Source organism: Aptenodytes forsteri, unplaced genomic scaffold (genome assembly GCF_000699145.1).
Source record: "Aptenodytes forsteri isolate BGI_AS27 unplaced genomic scaffold, ASM69914v1 Scaffold92, whole genome shotgun sequence".
Taxonomy (NCBI): Eukaryota; Metazoa; Chordata; class Aves; order Sphenisciformes; family Spheniscidae; genus Aptenodytes; species Aptenodytes forsteri.
Genome location: NW_008794581.1, coordinates 1,464,873 through 1,481,994, shown reverse-complemented (window position 1 = coordinate 1,481,994; position 17,122 = coordinate 1,464,873). Strand labels below are relative to the sequence as shown.

The window sequence follows — 17,122 nt, the reverse complement described above, 5'->3', positions numbered from 1 at the left end:
ATGAGAACTGTAAGTATTTTTAAAACAAGCAAACTTATTGCAGAAGCAGTTTTCGGGGGGGAGGGTTAACCATGCAGTTTCAGTACAAAGAGTAGGAAATTAATTTCTTCTGAGCACTTGGAGGGGGATAAAAATACTGTGGTTAGTACTTGCTTAACGCAGATACTTCTGTTCAGCATTTAGCAAAATGGATTCTGGTATGGCCTAGGTTGACTAGGGCTCTTCAGCACTTTGATGATACAAAAAGTAACAATCATAACTGATATTTAGGACAACTGTACATTTCCTAAGAAGCATAGGGTGTCTCTAGGCAATGCAGAGCTAATCTATATCTGCTTCCAGATTCCTTTGCAAAGTGAAGAATCAATAAATAAATGATCATAGAATCTGTAATTTACTAAACACAAGAGCTTCTAAGAAATCTTTCTAAGGGTGTGGTATAGATGTGGCATATTTATTTTGTCTGTTTTCCTCATTAGAAAATAAATATCTTTACCTCATTTCCATTCAGCTTTTAAAAGCCACGAGTTTAAAAAATGAAAGTTATTCTTAAACTAAAATGTCCTAATTTGTTGTGTCATAACCCACATGTTTCGTTTTATCTTTGTGGGCTTGTATTTTATAAATAAATCCATGGAGATAAAACTCCAAAACTTAAAGCCTGTAACTTGTGAGGTTATTTGGCCTCACATATTAATTTGTTTTGCAAAACTGTCTAAAGAACAGGAAAGTAAATTTGCAAGAAATTTCAGATTTTCTTTTTTTTCCCCACAACAGTTTTTTTTCTATAGAATTGTTAAAAAGTTTGACCTGGTCTTAAAAATGGGAGAAGGATCTTTTGAAAAGACAGTATCTTTGAATATACAGGCAAATTTTCAGGGTTCTGTCTGTAGAGATAGACCCTTTCTTGTTCTTGAATAAAATAAATGAATCTTTGTTTGTGGCATGGAACTGACCAACTAGATTCTGTATTTAAAATAAAACATTACATTGTCGAAGGACCAAAGTATCCTGGAAGTAATACTGCTAACTTTACAATTTAGATACGCATGTCACTCGTTCTTTGAACTGCTATAATGGTGCACTTAACTGAAAATGTTCAGTGGATTCCTTGAGCTACATTTGAGCAAATGAATAATTCCAATTATTTCAGTAAGATGACCCATATACTTAAAGTTTAGGCTTGTATTTAAGTAGCTTTCTGAACTTGACTCATTGTCTGTTTAGTTATGTGCCTCACTCAGTTCCTCTTTAAAAGGGCTAAATGCCTAAGCATCTCTTAAGTTTATCTGGTTAAGTGTATATAGAATTGGCTGTACGTAAGCGCATACTTAAATTAGGCATATACTTATGTACGTTACTGACCAAGGATCTAAATTTAGAATGCAGACACACCACTTTAGGAGCCATTTCTGCCATTGGATTTACTTGAGCCATGTCTGTTGATCCTGTAGAAACCTGCATGAGTATCCAGTTAATTGCAAGATGCTAGCTGTTCAGGATAAGGTCTGGTTCATTAGTAATTTCAAAACACTTAAGTATTTAGATTTTCAGAAGAACTAGTACATAATTCTATGCCTAATTTGCATGCACAGCTGCTGGAATTGTATATTTGAAAGCCTGTTAGTTAGCTACATATTAGGCAGGATGTGCAGCAAAGTACCTGATACTCATGAGCAGTCAGGCAAATCAGGTACATGTCTCATTGCATGCCTGACTTCAAAATGAGATCTGTAAAGAGTGCTGAACATTGTGATGATGACTCAGATTCATGCATGTTTTTTAAAAAGCCCTGGAAGTCATTATTGCACAATTAATTCTTAAGTGCTAATAATTTTCCTATTTTTCTCCTTTAGATAGCAAAATCAAGTGGTTTGTTACATGTTAAGGAGCAAGGTGCCTCAAAATTTAACATAAATAAAATAAATGTAAATAGGAAGCATGAGAAAAAAATGGGTACTGTTATTTTATCTTTTCTATTCCACCCATGCTACATATAAATTAAGTTTCATTTAGATTTGTTTTGTCCTTTGGTCATATCCAACTGTAACCCAGTCCTTGCTGCAGATCTGTAGAACAGGTTTGCAACACTTTTTTATTCTTTCTATTTTTTTTAAAGTAGTATGTTTCCTGTGGGGTCTGTTGGAACTCGTATAGCTAAAACTGCACAGTGTTTTGAAACTTACCTCATATTTTGCTTTTTGATAAGAATATTTATACATTCATTTTTAAATCCTGAAGTTAGGGGTTTTATAGTTAAAACATACACAGTTTGAACCAAAGCAGTAAAAGCCACTGGCACAGTATTTGTATATACCTTGACTTGTAAAACAATGTTTAAATAAAAACATATATTTTATTAAAGTGCATGGGGTGATACCAAAGGGCTCCGTTGGATAGCATATATACAATTATGCCAGTAATTTTGAATAGATCATAGATACCTAGTATAATTAGAACTTCTTTCTGTAGTTTTTCAGTTTAGTGTTCAATGTTTGTGCCAGTTTAAATCCGTTGCATTTCAAATTTAATATGTACATTTAATTGTAATCATAATTGTTTAACTATTAAATCTTTCAATTTTTGAAGATTTTTTGGGGTTCATTTAGCAGTCTAATTGTCACTAATGTTGAGTCAAACCTGCGTTTAATTCAGATTAGATATTACTTAAACTTTTAGCATGACGGGGAATATAATCCTGTTGAAATAGTAAGGAATACATATTTTGGGAAAATACAGCTTGCTTAGCTGATCAGTTATGATTTTCTTCAATCTCAGTAAATTTAAAGCTAATTTATCAAAGTTTCACGTAAACTAAGGTGACCTAGAATGTGAGACAGTACCAACCTAAATTTTTTCTACCTTCCCCTCCTCCACCTCCAACTTTACTTGTAGTATGTATTATGTGGAGTCACAGTAGTTCAGTAGTTTTTATTTTATTTTTATTTATTTTTACATCCAAAGTAGGTAGCACCAGAGGAATTTAAAAAAGCACAAATTTCAGTTAGCACATACTTTGGGGTTTTTTTTTGTTTTGGTTTTTTTTTTGGTTTTTTTTTCTTTTACTGATTTGGTTATTTGCCATTTCTGGGGATTAAACTTTAAAAAATGTTCTTCTTTTCTGTATCTGATGTTCTGTGTGCTATTAGTGATGCAGCCAACACGAACGGTTGTCATGTGTAAAACAACTTTCGATCACCGCGAAAACACCGCCCTGGGAAAGCGTCCATGCTTGATATCGTTTGGTTCATGAACATTAAGTTTCCAGTACAGGTGACCCATAGCTCAAAGTGTTAAATAATTGTATACATTATTCAGTTTTTAAAATAATAATCCATTAATGAGATTGCTAGTCTTTGAAGTTTTGCTCACTTTTGTTTTTCCTAGTAGAGCAGGGTAAAAGGAAAAACTTAAGTTCTTATTTGTTTCTTTGTAAGGATCTGGTAGATAGATTCATTGTTATTTATTACATTTTTAAATGCAAGGGTAATTGTAAAATCATAGAAAGAGTAACATCTGTGTAGTGTTCCAACTCTGTGTAATGCTTTCATTTGCTTCTTCAGGTAAAATCCCAGATGAAGCCAAAGCCCTTTCTCTATTGGCGCCTGCTCCTACTATGACAAGCCTGATGCCTGGTGCAGGGTTGCTTCCTATACCTACACCAACCCCTTTGACTACAGTAAGTAAAATTCAGTCACTGTCTGATTTCTGGTTTCCTCTATATTCAGTAGCCTTTTCTGTGTTCAGAGAACAAGAACTATCTGATCCATGGATGTTGTCCTCGTATGCTAGGTCAGTGAGGGTTTAGCTGTGGTGCCTCTTTTGAGGGTAGATCACAAGTTGTCCATACACTATCTTTCCTAGGTTTTTCTTTCAGATTATTATTTTGAAAAATAGTGGATAAATACTGATTTTGGTTGTGTCCATTTTAATTGTCCTTCCCTAGACCCATTAATTTGGTCCAGTGGCAGTGCTAGGCACCTCCTAAAAGTTTGTTAAAACATAATAACATAATAAACCATTCACACAGTTCTTCGGAATATTAAAATGCTTCATTAGGGTGCTTTGCTTGCTACCTCTATGACAGGGCTTTTGACTGTTTGCCTAACAATGTTTTCACTACAAAAAGCATAGGAGCTAGCTGCTGCTACTTTGCTCAGTTCCCTTTTGCCTCTGTAAGCCTTTCTTGACATCTGCAGGCTGCTCTGACCTATTCAGGGAAAACTTCAAGTTAAAATAGAGTAGTTTTCTCTTTTGTTACATAAACAAAAAATTACTGGTGGCTTGTTGAGAATTTGTCACACTTGTTAGAAAATTTGTTTGCTGGAAAGGCAGTTGCTTTTTGGGTGGAGAAAACAAAATTCAAACCAGAAACTCAGCAGACCAATTTAGTAGTGATTTTTAAGTGACTTTTTTTTATAACGTTCCCCAGGAGAGTTTTCAATTCCCAGTTCCAAAAATGAGAGCTGTATTGTCCTCATTCTCTAGGAAGTGACTGTGTTTGTAGGGAAAGAACTTAGACTTAATGTCCTTCGCATTTCAACTGTAATTAATCTTGCCTTACGTGATGTGTTTGTCCAAAAGGTACCTTATCTGTCCGTTTGATGGACTGATACCTATTACAGAACAAATTGGCCCTGGGCACCGCAAATTCCCTTCTTGCCTTGCTGGGCAAGGGCTCAGCAGTTCCTCATCTACTCCTAATACTTGTGGTGGTAAAAAAAAAAGAGTATTAGCAGTGTCTGAAGGCATCTTACTCAATTCGATTGACTGCAAGCATTAGAAATTCAAACATATATGTTTTCTGATTGATGTACTGCATCCCTGGCCAGACCTCTTTGATAAGATGTTAACTGATAGCCCACAGAAAATCTTAACTATAGAAGGTTATTTATGAGTAGATTTTTATTTTTTAAAAAAAGTGCTCAGCTGGGACCTTGAAGTTTGAGGTATTGCCTATATTCATTAGATTTATTTTTACAGAAATGCACAAGGCAGGCAAGTATTAACAAGTGAAGTATCTCCCACCAGTGCTTGGTTGCAAAGCATATTGTGTTTTTGTGTTTTCCAGCTTGGTGTTTCACTTGGCACTTTGGGGGCTATACCAGCAGCAGCATTGGACCCTAACATTACGGCACTGGGAGAAATACCACAACCACCAATTATGGGGAATGTGGATCCATCCAAAATTGATGAAATCAGGAGAACAGTCTATGTTGGAAACTTGAATTCCCAGGTAGCTTTTTTTTGTGTAATGGAAATACTAATGGAAGGTGTAGAATTGTAATTTATGAATTCTAATCTTAAATGTTAAAGAGTTTTCATTAGTTGATGACAATAGGAATTTAAACAAAAAACATAATCATTTTGGTTACTAGTGATGTTTTGAATTTTGAATGCTCCTGTGCCAATCAGATCAGACAAGACTGTGGAATTCATTCTGGCAGGATACCAGAGAAATCACACTGTAGCTGAATTCAAGAAACATACTTATGATTGTGTGTGTTGATCAAATGTTCAGCTGGGTTGCGTTAGCTGAGCAATGCTCAGAAGTCGTGAGGTCATGGTAGCTGTCCCCTGTAGCACTGTGTAGTTGCTTAAGTACAGTAAGATGGAATGATGTTTTCTAGTGGAAGTTGCAAAATTAGCATAAATACCTTTGAGTTTCTATAACAGGAAAGTTAAGTCTGTCAGAAACTTGATTTTTCAACAATTGATCGAGTTAATTGAAAAACAATTTGCTTTTGACTGATGGCAATATAAGTATTTTATTTTGGTTTTTTTTGACTGCCAAAGTAGCTACTGGAGTGTAAAAGTACTATTGATCGTGATAAAATAAAACAAGCTGGAAGCTAGTAGAAAAACAGATAAAAGCTAAGTCTTATAACATTGTTTGGATTTTTTTTTTTAATTGATCAAAATTCACAGTCAATAGCTTGGACACAGGTGTATAAGGAAATTCCTCATCAGCTATTTCAAATGAGTTGCCTGAAAAGTGCAAAATCCTGTGCCAAATGCTTTTTTAACCTAGATGTAGGACTTCAAGGCTTCTGGTTGCACTATTTTAAATTGTAGTATATTCTTTAGATTAATGGAAGAAAAAATACCTGTCTTTCTTAAAGTGTAACATTACCAAATTCATGTCGCCTGTGTAATAATGGTGAGATATCTTTCCAAAATCTGTAGCTCTTAGATGACCTGATATATTGGATAAGTGGTTTTCATTATATATTTTACATCAGCTGAGCTCTTCCGACTCTTTCTAGACTACAACAGCAGATCAGCTGCTGGAATTCTTTAAGCAAGTTGGAGAAGTCAAATTTGTGCGAATGGCAGGTGATGAGACGCAACCAACACGATTTGCGTTTGTGGAATTTGCAGACCAAAATTCTGTACCTCGAGCTCTTGCCTTTAATGGAGTTATGTTTGGAGACAGGCCACTGAAGTAAGAAATTAATTATTCATATGACTATTGAATGAGAGATTTATACATTTATGACTGATGTGCAGGAAAGTGCTGTGATGAATATTTTTTTAATGTAAGGACCTATTGTTAGTAAATTTTATAAACTCTAGTTTCAAGGTTGGGCATAACATTCTCTGAGAAGAATATGGATGGCATTGAGTAAAATACATTTATATTTAATCTTGAGGTAGTGGAAGCTATAATAGTGAAAGAATCTGCAAAGTCCTTAGTACTAATTAAGCTTTCTGTATGATGTGTATGTAACTAGTAGGCCTTAACATAGAGATTTGATCTGAAATAGAGAAATAGATTCCTAGACTTCTACTAGAAAATATTTTAACACAGAAATATTGTTCTGCATTTATTTAAAAATGGTAAGATTTGAAAGCAATAAAATACATTTTAGATACTTAGAACAGATCAGTGTTAGGACAAATCTGTAGTTTTGCTAAACTTTGAAGTTTTTAGTCGTACATGGAAGTTGAGGTGTTTTCCTTTCTTAGTTGTTTTTCCTTTTCCCTTTTCAAGTGTTTGGGAGTGAAAGGTTTTATTTTTCCTTAATTTAGAATTAATCACTCCAATAACGCAATAGTGAAGCCTCCTGAAATGACACCACAAGCTGCTGCCAAGGAACTGGAAGAAGTGATGAAGAGAGTAAGGGAAGCCCAGTCTTTCATATCTGCTGCTATTGAGCCAGGTAGGTATATTATGTTCATTACCTAACAGACACGTTCTGTGCGTACCTTGGCACACACTTCTAAGAGCATTTTCAAACACAGGAAAAGGGTACTCAGAGGTGATCAATATGTGTTGGGAAAAAAAAGAAAATAATCAAAATTGTGTTCATGCAACAAAGCAGTGGAATGAAGCTGACTTTTTATTTCATCGTATCTTATTTTCAGATACATGCTCACTGAATGTTTTCAAGAATACAAAGTTAATACTAAATCAATACTGAATGTTGGTGCTTTTTAAGTTCAAAGTACTTACAAACTTTTAAAAGAAAATGCTTTATATTTTGTTTTGTTCTCCTCTATCACCCATTAATGCCATAGTTTCATGTTCAGAGGGAGCTAGCATGGTTCTGAAAGCAGTAATATGCTTTTCTTATCTGCAGCAGGTTAATTTTGTCCCTGTGCTATGCTCTTTTTCATGCTGGCTCAAGACTGTGTGCATCCTCATAGCAAATGGGATCAGAGAATGAATCTGGGATAAAACTTAACATATTGTAAAGGACTTCTTTTCATCCAGATTGGTTCCCTGATCCCTGTTAATACTGAGATGCCAGGTCGAGGAGGAAGGTGTTGGTGGGTTGAGAGGTTAGACATTTTCAGTGCTGATTTATGCTGACTTAAACTGATTGCAAAACCACAGCATAAAAAAATTCTCAACTTGTTAAACTTTCAGTTGAGATCCTCCTTTTTCTTTTCATCAGTGAGATTTTGTCATTCTTCTTACTGACAAACATTGTCTTACGTAGGTTAGATAATGCGGAGTCTTGAGGGGTTTTTTTGGGGGGTGGGTGAGTATTTTCTGTTGTTTTTGTAGGGTTGGAAGAGAAATAGCTCTAACATCTCAATGTTAAGCAGCAGAATAACAATCTTTTAGAGTCTGAATCAAAGTCTGGTGAGGTCACTGTTAAGGTTTCTGTTGACTGCCTGGCTTTGGATCAAACTTCTCACCCTGTTCTCTCCATCCCTTCCTCCTGCAAAACAATGTTTGAGGAATAAAACTTCAATATTTGTACAGAGGGTGAAATATCTAAAAGTATAGAAAGTATACTAATATATAGTATATACTAATTATTATTTACATTTTATGCTTGTTTTCAAAATTGTACCCTCTAAATTTACTCTATTCTTCTCAGGTTATTTAAAAAAAAAAGAAAGTAATTATATTAAATAATAGACCAAGAGGAGAACATGTTGTGATCTTGTGCATTGTGGCAGCAACATAAATCCCATTCCTAATAGAGCTAGCTGTTTATAATTATCTGGTTTATGTGTACTGCTGCAGGATGGCTGCACTCAACGAGTATATGCAATGACTTTCTTGGATGTTTCTGAAGGATATTTGCAAAGAAGGAAGATGTGCAAAGAGTAGGCCCCTTGCACTATATGTGGTACATTCCACTTGTGCCAGATTGTTAACTGGGATCTTTAAATGTTCTGAGCTTACACTGCAAAGTGGTTTTTTCCTCTCAGAGTCTGGAAAGAGCAGTGAAAGAAAAGGCGGTCGATCTCGTTCCCATTCTCGTTCAGAATCCAGGTCTAGCTCAAAATCCCGATCTAGAAGGAAAAGATCACACTCAAAACACAGGTAGGTATGGTTTTTATTTTGGACTAAGAGATGATACTGGGGTTTTTTGAGTGGTGGTGGTTACTGAGATTTCTTACTGAGTTATAAGACAAGTATCTCTGTAGAGAAGATTACTAACTTACACTGAGCAGATCAGACTAACCAGGAACTTCGTCTCTGAGCAGATACTCCTTCCCTCTAAATGCTAAACGTTTTCAGGATTACTTTCAGTTAAAACACACTAGAAGGCACTTTTTGTGCCATGTAACATAACCATTTCTATAGTTTCATGGTACATTTTGTGCCATGTAGCATAATATCATTTTGTGACCTGTATTTTAAAAAGAAATAGTTACCTGTATTTTGTGGATCAAACATGTTATTTACTGTTAGCACCCTGAGCAGATAGGCTGGCTGGTTTTGCTAGTAGAAAGTTCCTGATGTCCTGAACTTCTAAACATCGAGTTAACACATGCAGTGTTTTTATTTACTGTACTGTAAATGTAAAGCTATGTTTTTTAAAAGCAGAAGAAAAAGACTTTAGGGGCAGTTTTTCATTCTTCAGATTTTGTTTGCTTTGCTAAACTTCTTCAGTTCTAAAACAGGCTTTGGAATATGGGAGGAAATAACATTACTAGATCACCCCCAAAGTATACCCTTTAAGATTTTTTCCAAGAATGAGACAGTCTTGCTATGTGAGACTTACAAACGCTTCCTGAAATGGTTCAGATTCTTTCAATGTTAGGAATGTCTTCTGAGCATTTACTTAATCAATCTAAAGATATTTGGCTACGTTAAGTATAAAAAAAAAAATTCAGAATGTATTTGATAGCTTACACTTTAAAAAGGTGAGCGTTGTCAGTGTTGCAGCAGCAGCTCTGTTGCATCCTTTCACACATCGTCTTTTAACAAGGCAACTAGAATTCTTTTAGGTACAGAAAAGCCAGCCAGAGGGAGTTATCATCAAGTATACTACCAAACAAATATGATATAAGTGCAGGCTTCAGTTTTGCAGTAGCAAGACACCACGGTGCATGTTATCTAATGACATCAAAATATTAGGTAGCTTTTTAATGCAAGAAGAATCATTTGGTCACTTCCTTATTGCTTGCTTCTCTGCTGTTTCTCTAACGCAGGACATAACTGAAAAACAATCTTTTTGTGTAACACTGCAGTAATCTCAGTACTATTTTGTATTGCCACAAACCAAATTGATTTTTAGAAGATAAACTTGCATTTTTTCACTTGTGGAAAACCTGTGCTTTAAACAACTGTTGGTGTTTTTTTGGTTTTGTTTGTTTTTTTTTTTTAAATTATTTCCCACTGCTACTGTCAGTTTTGAGAACATGCTGAAAAAAGGCCAGTCTGATCTGTTGAGGCAACTTCATCCCTAAGAATAACTATCCTTACCACTTCCCTATTTTACTCTTTTATAAAACACTTAAATTGTTTTCATCTCTTAGGATATAAAATTTATTCAAGGTCTCATTTTGACTCAATTGTAATTAATTTGCCCTTAGTTAGTTTGTGTTTCTGTGCTGATAAGTGGAGCAAAGCTGTAGGTAAAAAATGGTTGCCTCTCCTCTCTTGGTATATTTTGCTCTGTCTGTCTTGAACTCCAGAAGACAGGTGGAGCTGGTATTTTTTGTACCTCCCTGTTCTTCAGGATTTATTGAGTAATATACATGGCCTTTCTGTCTTTGTTAGGTTAAACTTTATGGTACCTTAACCTCTCAGGCAAAGTATCCAATTATGTGGGTTTTTGATACTTAATGTTAAAATTCAGCTTTTTATTTTTGCTTTTCCAGGGAGTATGATCTTCCAAAAATAGGGAGTATTTTGGAAAAAAAGAATACTGTAATTTTTAGAAGTCTTATTTTCTTCATCAAATCTGTGACTCTACTATATATGTTTATCAGAAGACTTTAGCTGGATTTTTATCAGAGTGTCTGCACATTATTTGCATTCCTTATTTATCATGTAGTAAACGCTCATTCCTTTTCTTGAGAATTCTTATAATTGAAGTCTATGCTAACAAATCCTTTCACCTGAAAGTTAACTTGACTAAATGCTGAACCACAGATAGTGGGGTTTTTTTTTTTTCGTTTTGTTTTGTTTTTTTAAAGTTCATTGAAATTGTAAGGCTGGAGCACAAAGCAAAAAGAGACCAGTTAAAGCCATCTTTTGTCTGTGACCCAAGACTGCAACAAGTTACTGGGCCTGGAAAAGAAACAAAATGTAACTAATTATTTTTACAAGCTGCTAGGAATTGTCTATAGTAGATTTTATGCACTGTAATTTACTAAGGACAGCTATCCTAATATGATATGAATTTATATTTTCCAGAATGATCATGGAGGTTATTATGAAGCATGGGTATTACTTAGATGGTGCATTGTTTCGAAGGAGGGCATGTGCACCTGGTGAAGCATAAAGTATCCATATTTACAAAAATGTTGGTAGGCAGTATATTACTGAGGTGTAACTCTTTAAAGTTTATGTAGTAAGGGAAGATTTATGGGTTTTTTCCTTTGTTCATTGATTTAATTTTTATAAAGTTTCAATATTAAAGTATTTTTCTTCTGGCATTGTTCATATAGAAGTAGATCTGGCAACAGATCACTATCAAGACACAAGGACAGACGCAGATCCAGAAGTCCCCTGAAAAAACGGTCTAGATCTCGGGAAAGGCGGAAATCAAGAAGTCGCTCTCGTTCTCGGTGAGTTCCATTCCTAAGAAATGGTACTGTTGTTCTTAGCACACAGTACAGAGTTTTTGAAAAAAATCTAACAAACCTTATAGGTGATGGCAAAGGGTGGAATCTCTGAATGCTTTAGCCTGTCCCTGGGCTTCGTCTGTGGGACAAAAGAATAGAAAGAAAATTTTAATGCTGAGTGTACTGGTTTTGGCTGGGATAGAGTTAATTTTCTTCATAGTAGCTCATGGTGCCTACAGGGGTTAAACCACCACACTGAGGTACCTAAACTTTGATAGTCTAGTCTACATTTATACCAATGTGCACGCTGACCAAAAATAGGTAACTGCAATTGCCAGACTTTAACCAATAGATTAGGAATGTTCTGTGTAGCCTGTGAAACCCACAAAAAAGTGGATGATGCTTGTTCAGTCTACATCTGTTGAGAGGTTGGATTCAGGCTGAACTTGATCCTGCATTCTGAGAACATGTATAAAGTTTTTGTGCATGAGCTGTTATTTTTGCCTTTGGCTATCTCATATTGGCCATACACTGCTGTGAGCACAAATGCATGTGTCTGTTATGTGGCATATTTGCATTTCAGGATCTAATACATCTATATTTCACCTAGTCTATTATTTTTTAAGTCTGATTGCGTAATTATTGAACTGTGAAATTTCAACAAGATAATACAATTTTCTGTGGGATGAAGTAGTGAATATTCACAAAACAAAAGTGCCTATGAAAGTAGCTTCACGAATAGAAGTCTTGGTACTTTTTTTTCTGTTTCATCTCTGTAATTCCCCTGATTCATTTAAAGGGAGCTTCATACTTAGCTTGTGCAGTTGCCTCTTGTTTTTTGAGGGAAGAAGTTTTGTGGGAAAGAGAACTGCAGATCCGTGGACCTCAGTGGAAACAGGAATAGGCTACGTAGCTAGCTGGGCTTTATTGATGGATCCTTTTGATTCTCTGTTGCTGTTGTCTGGAGCTTCTTGGGATATCTGCTCACTGGAAGGGGCAAGTCCAATGAAATCTCTGTGATAAATTAACTGGAAGGCACTTCTTGGGTCATTGTGAGGCTCTTTGCTATCGCAGGGATTGCGTGCTGCTCCATCTTTATGATCATCTTTATGATATTACATTCCTTCTCTGAGACTTCTGAAGAAGTATTTGCCAAAACGTGATGGGAACCAAAGTTGTCAGGTCACAGAGCATACAACAGCCTACTATTTATTAGCAGTTGAGAAGAAGATACAGCCAAACACTTCTTCTGTTGAAGGGTGGGGGCTGTGCTTAGGAGCTTTCATGTTTGAAGGAGTCTCTCTGAGAGTCTTTAAAAATACCAATAGACACAGCAATTTCTGTTAGTCTGGTTGTCTTGGACATGTAAAGGCCTGCTAATCAACTTCTCCTCTTGTGCTTTCTCCTGTTTATCTCTCTGAACAGTTGTTCGTTTTCGTGTCCTAGAGGCAGGTCTAGAAGTCATGTGTCTCTTTGCTAGAAAGGAAAGATGGGAGTCTCGCACTTCCAAATAATCCTATACCAAAATGTAATCTTCCAGCCAAAGCTGTGATCTAATAAATTTTTGTTTGGCTTGACGACTAGAACATCAGTTGAAATTTTCCTCCCTGTTCTTCTTTTTATGAACATGTTCATTCTGCCTGTCCCAAAGAAGCTGACTTGTTCTGTTATCCTTGCTTCTGTTTTTACTGTATTAACAATTTTTCAATAATTTTCAAATTCCTAATGACATTACAGATGATTATATTGTCTTGATTGAGTTTTGACCTTACACTTGCCTTTTGAGGGAATTTGTTTGGTGAAATTTCATCCCTGCTTTTTTATTTCTGTCTATTAATTGTTGTTGGACTTCCAAGCAGTTCCAGGATATCTGTGTGAGAGAACACTGTAGAATAATGACTTTTGTCAGTCAGCTGTCATTATTCATGTGGGGGTGGTTAATCTGCAGTCCATTTTATGTGGACACACTTTCAGTAAAGAGTGGACTTACGGATTGTAGAGTTTGTCTCACTCCTGACAAAATGTAGAAAATTTATGTATGTGTAATCACATAACTGTGAGGTGAAGAGACATATTCTCTCAAAGTGTAGTAACATCTCTCTGAAGATCACTGAAGATTTGATTTTGGCCTCCCCTTCTCCAACTTGGTTTCCAAATTTTTCCTAGCTATATAACCTTTCCCTCATGGTGAACAGGGGTGGAAAATTAAAATATTGAATAATTACTGTTTTTCGACAGAGATGCATACTTTATCTTGAGCAATTAATGTATGCTAAAGAGTTAGTTGTAATTTTAATTGGAAAGTTCGAAGATGAATTAATGGATTTGTGTTTGGCTTTTCACAGGGACAAGAAAAGAGACAAAGAAAAGGTCAAGGAAAAAGAAAAGGCCAAAGAAAAGGAGAAAGAGAGAGACCGAGACAAGGAGAAAGAGAGAGACCGAGACAGAGACAAAGACAGGGAAAGAGAGCGAGATAAAGAGAGAAACAGGGAGAAGGACAAGGAGAAGGACAGGGAGAGAGATAAAGAGCGAAACAAAGATCGCGAGAGAGTCAAAGACAGGGATAGGGACAAGGATAAGGACAAAGATAGGGACAAGGACAGGGAAAGGGAGAGAGATAAGGAGAAGGAAAAAGACAGGGAAGAAGTAGACCAGAACAAGGAAAAAGAAGATACTGAGAAAGAAGGAGAGAAGGACAGAGAGAAGATTAAGGACAAGGAGGGAGATAAGGACAAAGGAGGGGACAAAGAGAAGGACAGAGACAAAGAAAAGGAAAAAGATGGGGATAAGGAGAAGGAGCGAGAAAGAGAAAAAGAGAGAGATGATAAAAAGAAGAAAGAAAAGAGATCCAGAACACCCCCAAGAAGCTACAGCTCTTCAAGAAGATCTCGTAGCTCCAGCAGGTTTGTTTAGAATTTTTTCATGCTTTTTTTGACTTGTCAGTTCAGTGAGACACCATCCTAGTTTTTATGTATCACTATCACCATGTCTCTTACTAAGTAAATTTGTATTATTTCTGTGTTGTAGATTTTCCTATAAAGTAAAATCTATTACAAAGAGCTCTGTATGATGCCTGATAGAACATAGTTTCTCTTGGGCTGCTGGTGCTTGCCTTTCACATAACCATATAGTATAGTCCTTGAGGACAGTAAGTAGATGATTCTTACGCCATTTCTCTGTGTTGGAGCCATTCAGAAGTTCTGATAAAGTGACATCACACATCATCTTTGTCCTGATGAAAGTTTGAGTCGCTGTTACATAGTTCCTTGGTTACTTACATACTGTACAGTGTTGGTCTGTGGATCTTACGAACAGTTGGGTGATAGTACTTGCCGCTCTTCAGCTGGATGTCTGAACAGCAGGAAGCAAGCATGTCACTTGGCTGGCTAGCCATTCGGAGGGTGAATGTATCTCAGTGGGAAGATAAGGACACCTTGTTTAGCTGGTTAAATGGCCAGGTACAAGTAAAAAGTAACATTCCTTAATGATACTGATAGTAAACAGGAAAACATTCAAGTTAATGTAGCTGTTGTTTTTGCCTCTGAGGGAGGCTACACTGGGTGGAAGTCTGGATAAGTTCAGTACAGCAAAAGGAGGCTGTGAGATTGATTATAAGTTCTGTAAGTGGACTAACTCAGGCATATTCTAATAGCGTTGCGGCTGACTTAAGTTCAGAAGCTTTGGTGGAAAAAGTCCTTTCTGAATACCTCAGGTATTAGGGAGTTCAGTAACATCACATGTCAAATTTAGATAGCAAATTTTATCTGTTACCTTGAGAGAATGAAATGCTAGATGAATTGGGAAAAGTACTATGTATTGTAATCATTTCACTGGACAAAAGCAAAATTCCCACAGTCCTCAAAATTCAGGAGTTCATGGTTCATACAAGGCAGAAAAGGTTGTAATAATTTCTGAACATTCTATTTGCATTATATGAAATGTCCATGTTGTTTTGGAGGTTTATGGGCAAAATACTGTGGCTTCTTTAAGCATATACAGCTTCCTATTTTAATGCATTTTTAACATTATTTCATGGGTTCAAGACCTATGCAGAGTAGAGGTGGTTGTGCTAGCTTTGAAAACATAACATTTTCTGTCTGTAGGCCTCAGGAGTATTGAATTAGGTAAGTGTAGGAAAAAGATTTAAGATTTTGACAATGTGTAGCTTATATAAGAACCTTGGTAGAAGACCCAGTTCCTAATGTCAAATAGCAAGTGTAGTTAGCTGGATGTTACCAAAAATTCATACTCTAGTTTGCAACAATTATGCTCCCCTTTAAGAATCTTGCTATTTAAGAAGGCATCATGGAAGGCTCAAATGCTATGTACTTGGGCAAAGAATTCTGGTGAAAATTAGTGCATCTCTTCTAGTGGATTCACAGTACAAAACCGTACTTTGAGATGAAGTTAATTTTTTTTATACACATGTTACTAAACAAAAACAATGTTCTTTTGAAGGTGGAGGATGAGAGGAATACTTTTTTATATGCATTTACAATTCTTTCTTCAGATATAGCATTATCCTTAGAGTATCAATACTGGGGCCAGTACTGTTGAACATCTTCATCAGTGGCTTAGACACTGGGACAGAGTGCACCCTTGGCAAGTTTGCAGACAATACAGAACTGGGGGGAGAGGCTGGTACTCCAGAGGAGTGTACTGCCATTCAGAGAAACCTCAACAGACAGGAAAAATGGGCTGACAGACATCTCATGGAGTTGAACAAAGAGAAAGGCCAAGTCCTGCACCCGGGCAGGAGTAACTCCGTTGCACCAGTACAGCATGGGGGCTGACTGGCTGGAAGGCTGGCTGGCAGAAAAGAACCTGGGCGTCCTTGCAGCCAAGAAGGCCAGCAGTATGCTGAGCTGCTTTAGGCAGTGTTGTCAGCACGTCAAGGAAGGTGATTCTTTTCCTCTCCTCAACACTGGTGAGGCCACATCTGGAATCCTGTGTCCAATTCTGGGCTCTCCATTACAAGAGACACACAGACATACTGGAGTGAGTCCAGTGAAGGGCCATGAAACTGATAAAGGGCTTGGATCATCTGTCATACAAGGAGAGACTGAGGGAGGTGGGATTGTTTAGCCTGGAGAAGAGAAGGCTGAGGGGGCATCTTCATCAATGCATATGAATACCTGATGAGAGAGTGTGAAGACAGAGCCAGACTTCTTAGTGGGGGCCAGTGACAGACTAAGAGGCAGTAGGCACATATTGGCCAGACTTCTTAGTGGGGGCCAGTGACAGGCTAAGAGGCAGTAGGCACATATTGGAAATAAAGGCTTTTTTCTAATGTTTAAATTGTGTTTTTTCTGGGCAAACTGGAACCAGTTACCCAGAGAGATTGTAGAGTCTCCATCCGTGGAGATACTAAAAATCTGACTGGATGTGGCCCTGAGTAACCTGCTCTAGTTGACCCTGTTTTAAGGTGAGGGAGGGAGAGGTTGGACTAGGTGGTCTCCAGAGGGCTCTTCCAATCTCAGTAATTCTGTTATTCTCTGAAAAGTAATTGTGAATAGGCTGGGCTACAGAGCCCCAGTTAGCTTGCATTTAGGGGTATCTGTTTACTTTGGTGATTGACGTTGCCTAGTTGAAATGGTTACAAACTTTCTGGAGAAGATTATCCAACAAACTGGTATTTCAG

General features: G+C 36.7%; 1 protein-coding gene across 1 annotated transcript in view; it reads left to right on the top strand.

Annotated features, from left to right (window-relative positions):
• The window catches only part of SREK1 (splicing regulatory glutamic acid and lysine rich protein 1), a 39,081-nt gene that overhangs the window by 15,881 nt on the left and 6,078 nt on the right, over positions 1 to 17,122 (top strand). The window contains exons 3-9 of the mRNA XM_009272472.2: positions 3,564 to 3,679; positions 5,072 to 5,236; positions 6,267 to 6,445; positions 7,033 to 7,163; positions 8,671 to 8,785; positions 11,365 to 11,484; positions 13,827 to 14,384. Of these exons, the coding sequence (XP_009270747.1) occupies positions 3,564 to 3,679; positions 5,072 to 5,236; positions 6,267 to 6,445; positions 7,033 to 7,163; positions 8,671 to 8,785; positions 11,365 to 11,484; positions 13,827 to 14,384 (1,384 nt within the window). The remainder of the gene's footprint in view (positions 1 to 3,563; positions 3,680 to 5,071; positions 5,237 to 6,266; positions 6,446 to 7,032; positions 7,164 to 8,670; positions 8,786 to 11,364; positions 11,485 to 13,826; positions 14,385 to 17,122) is intronic.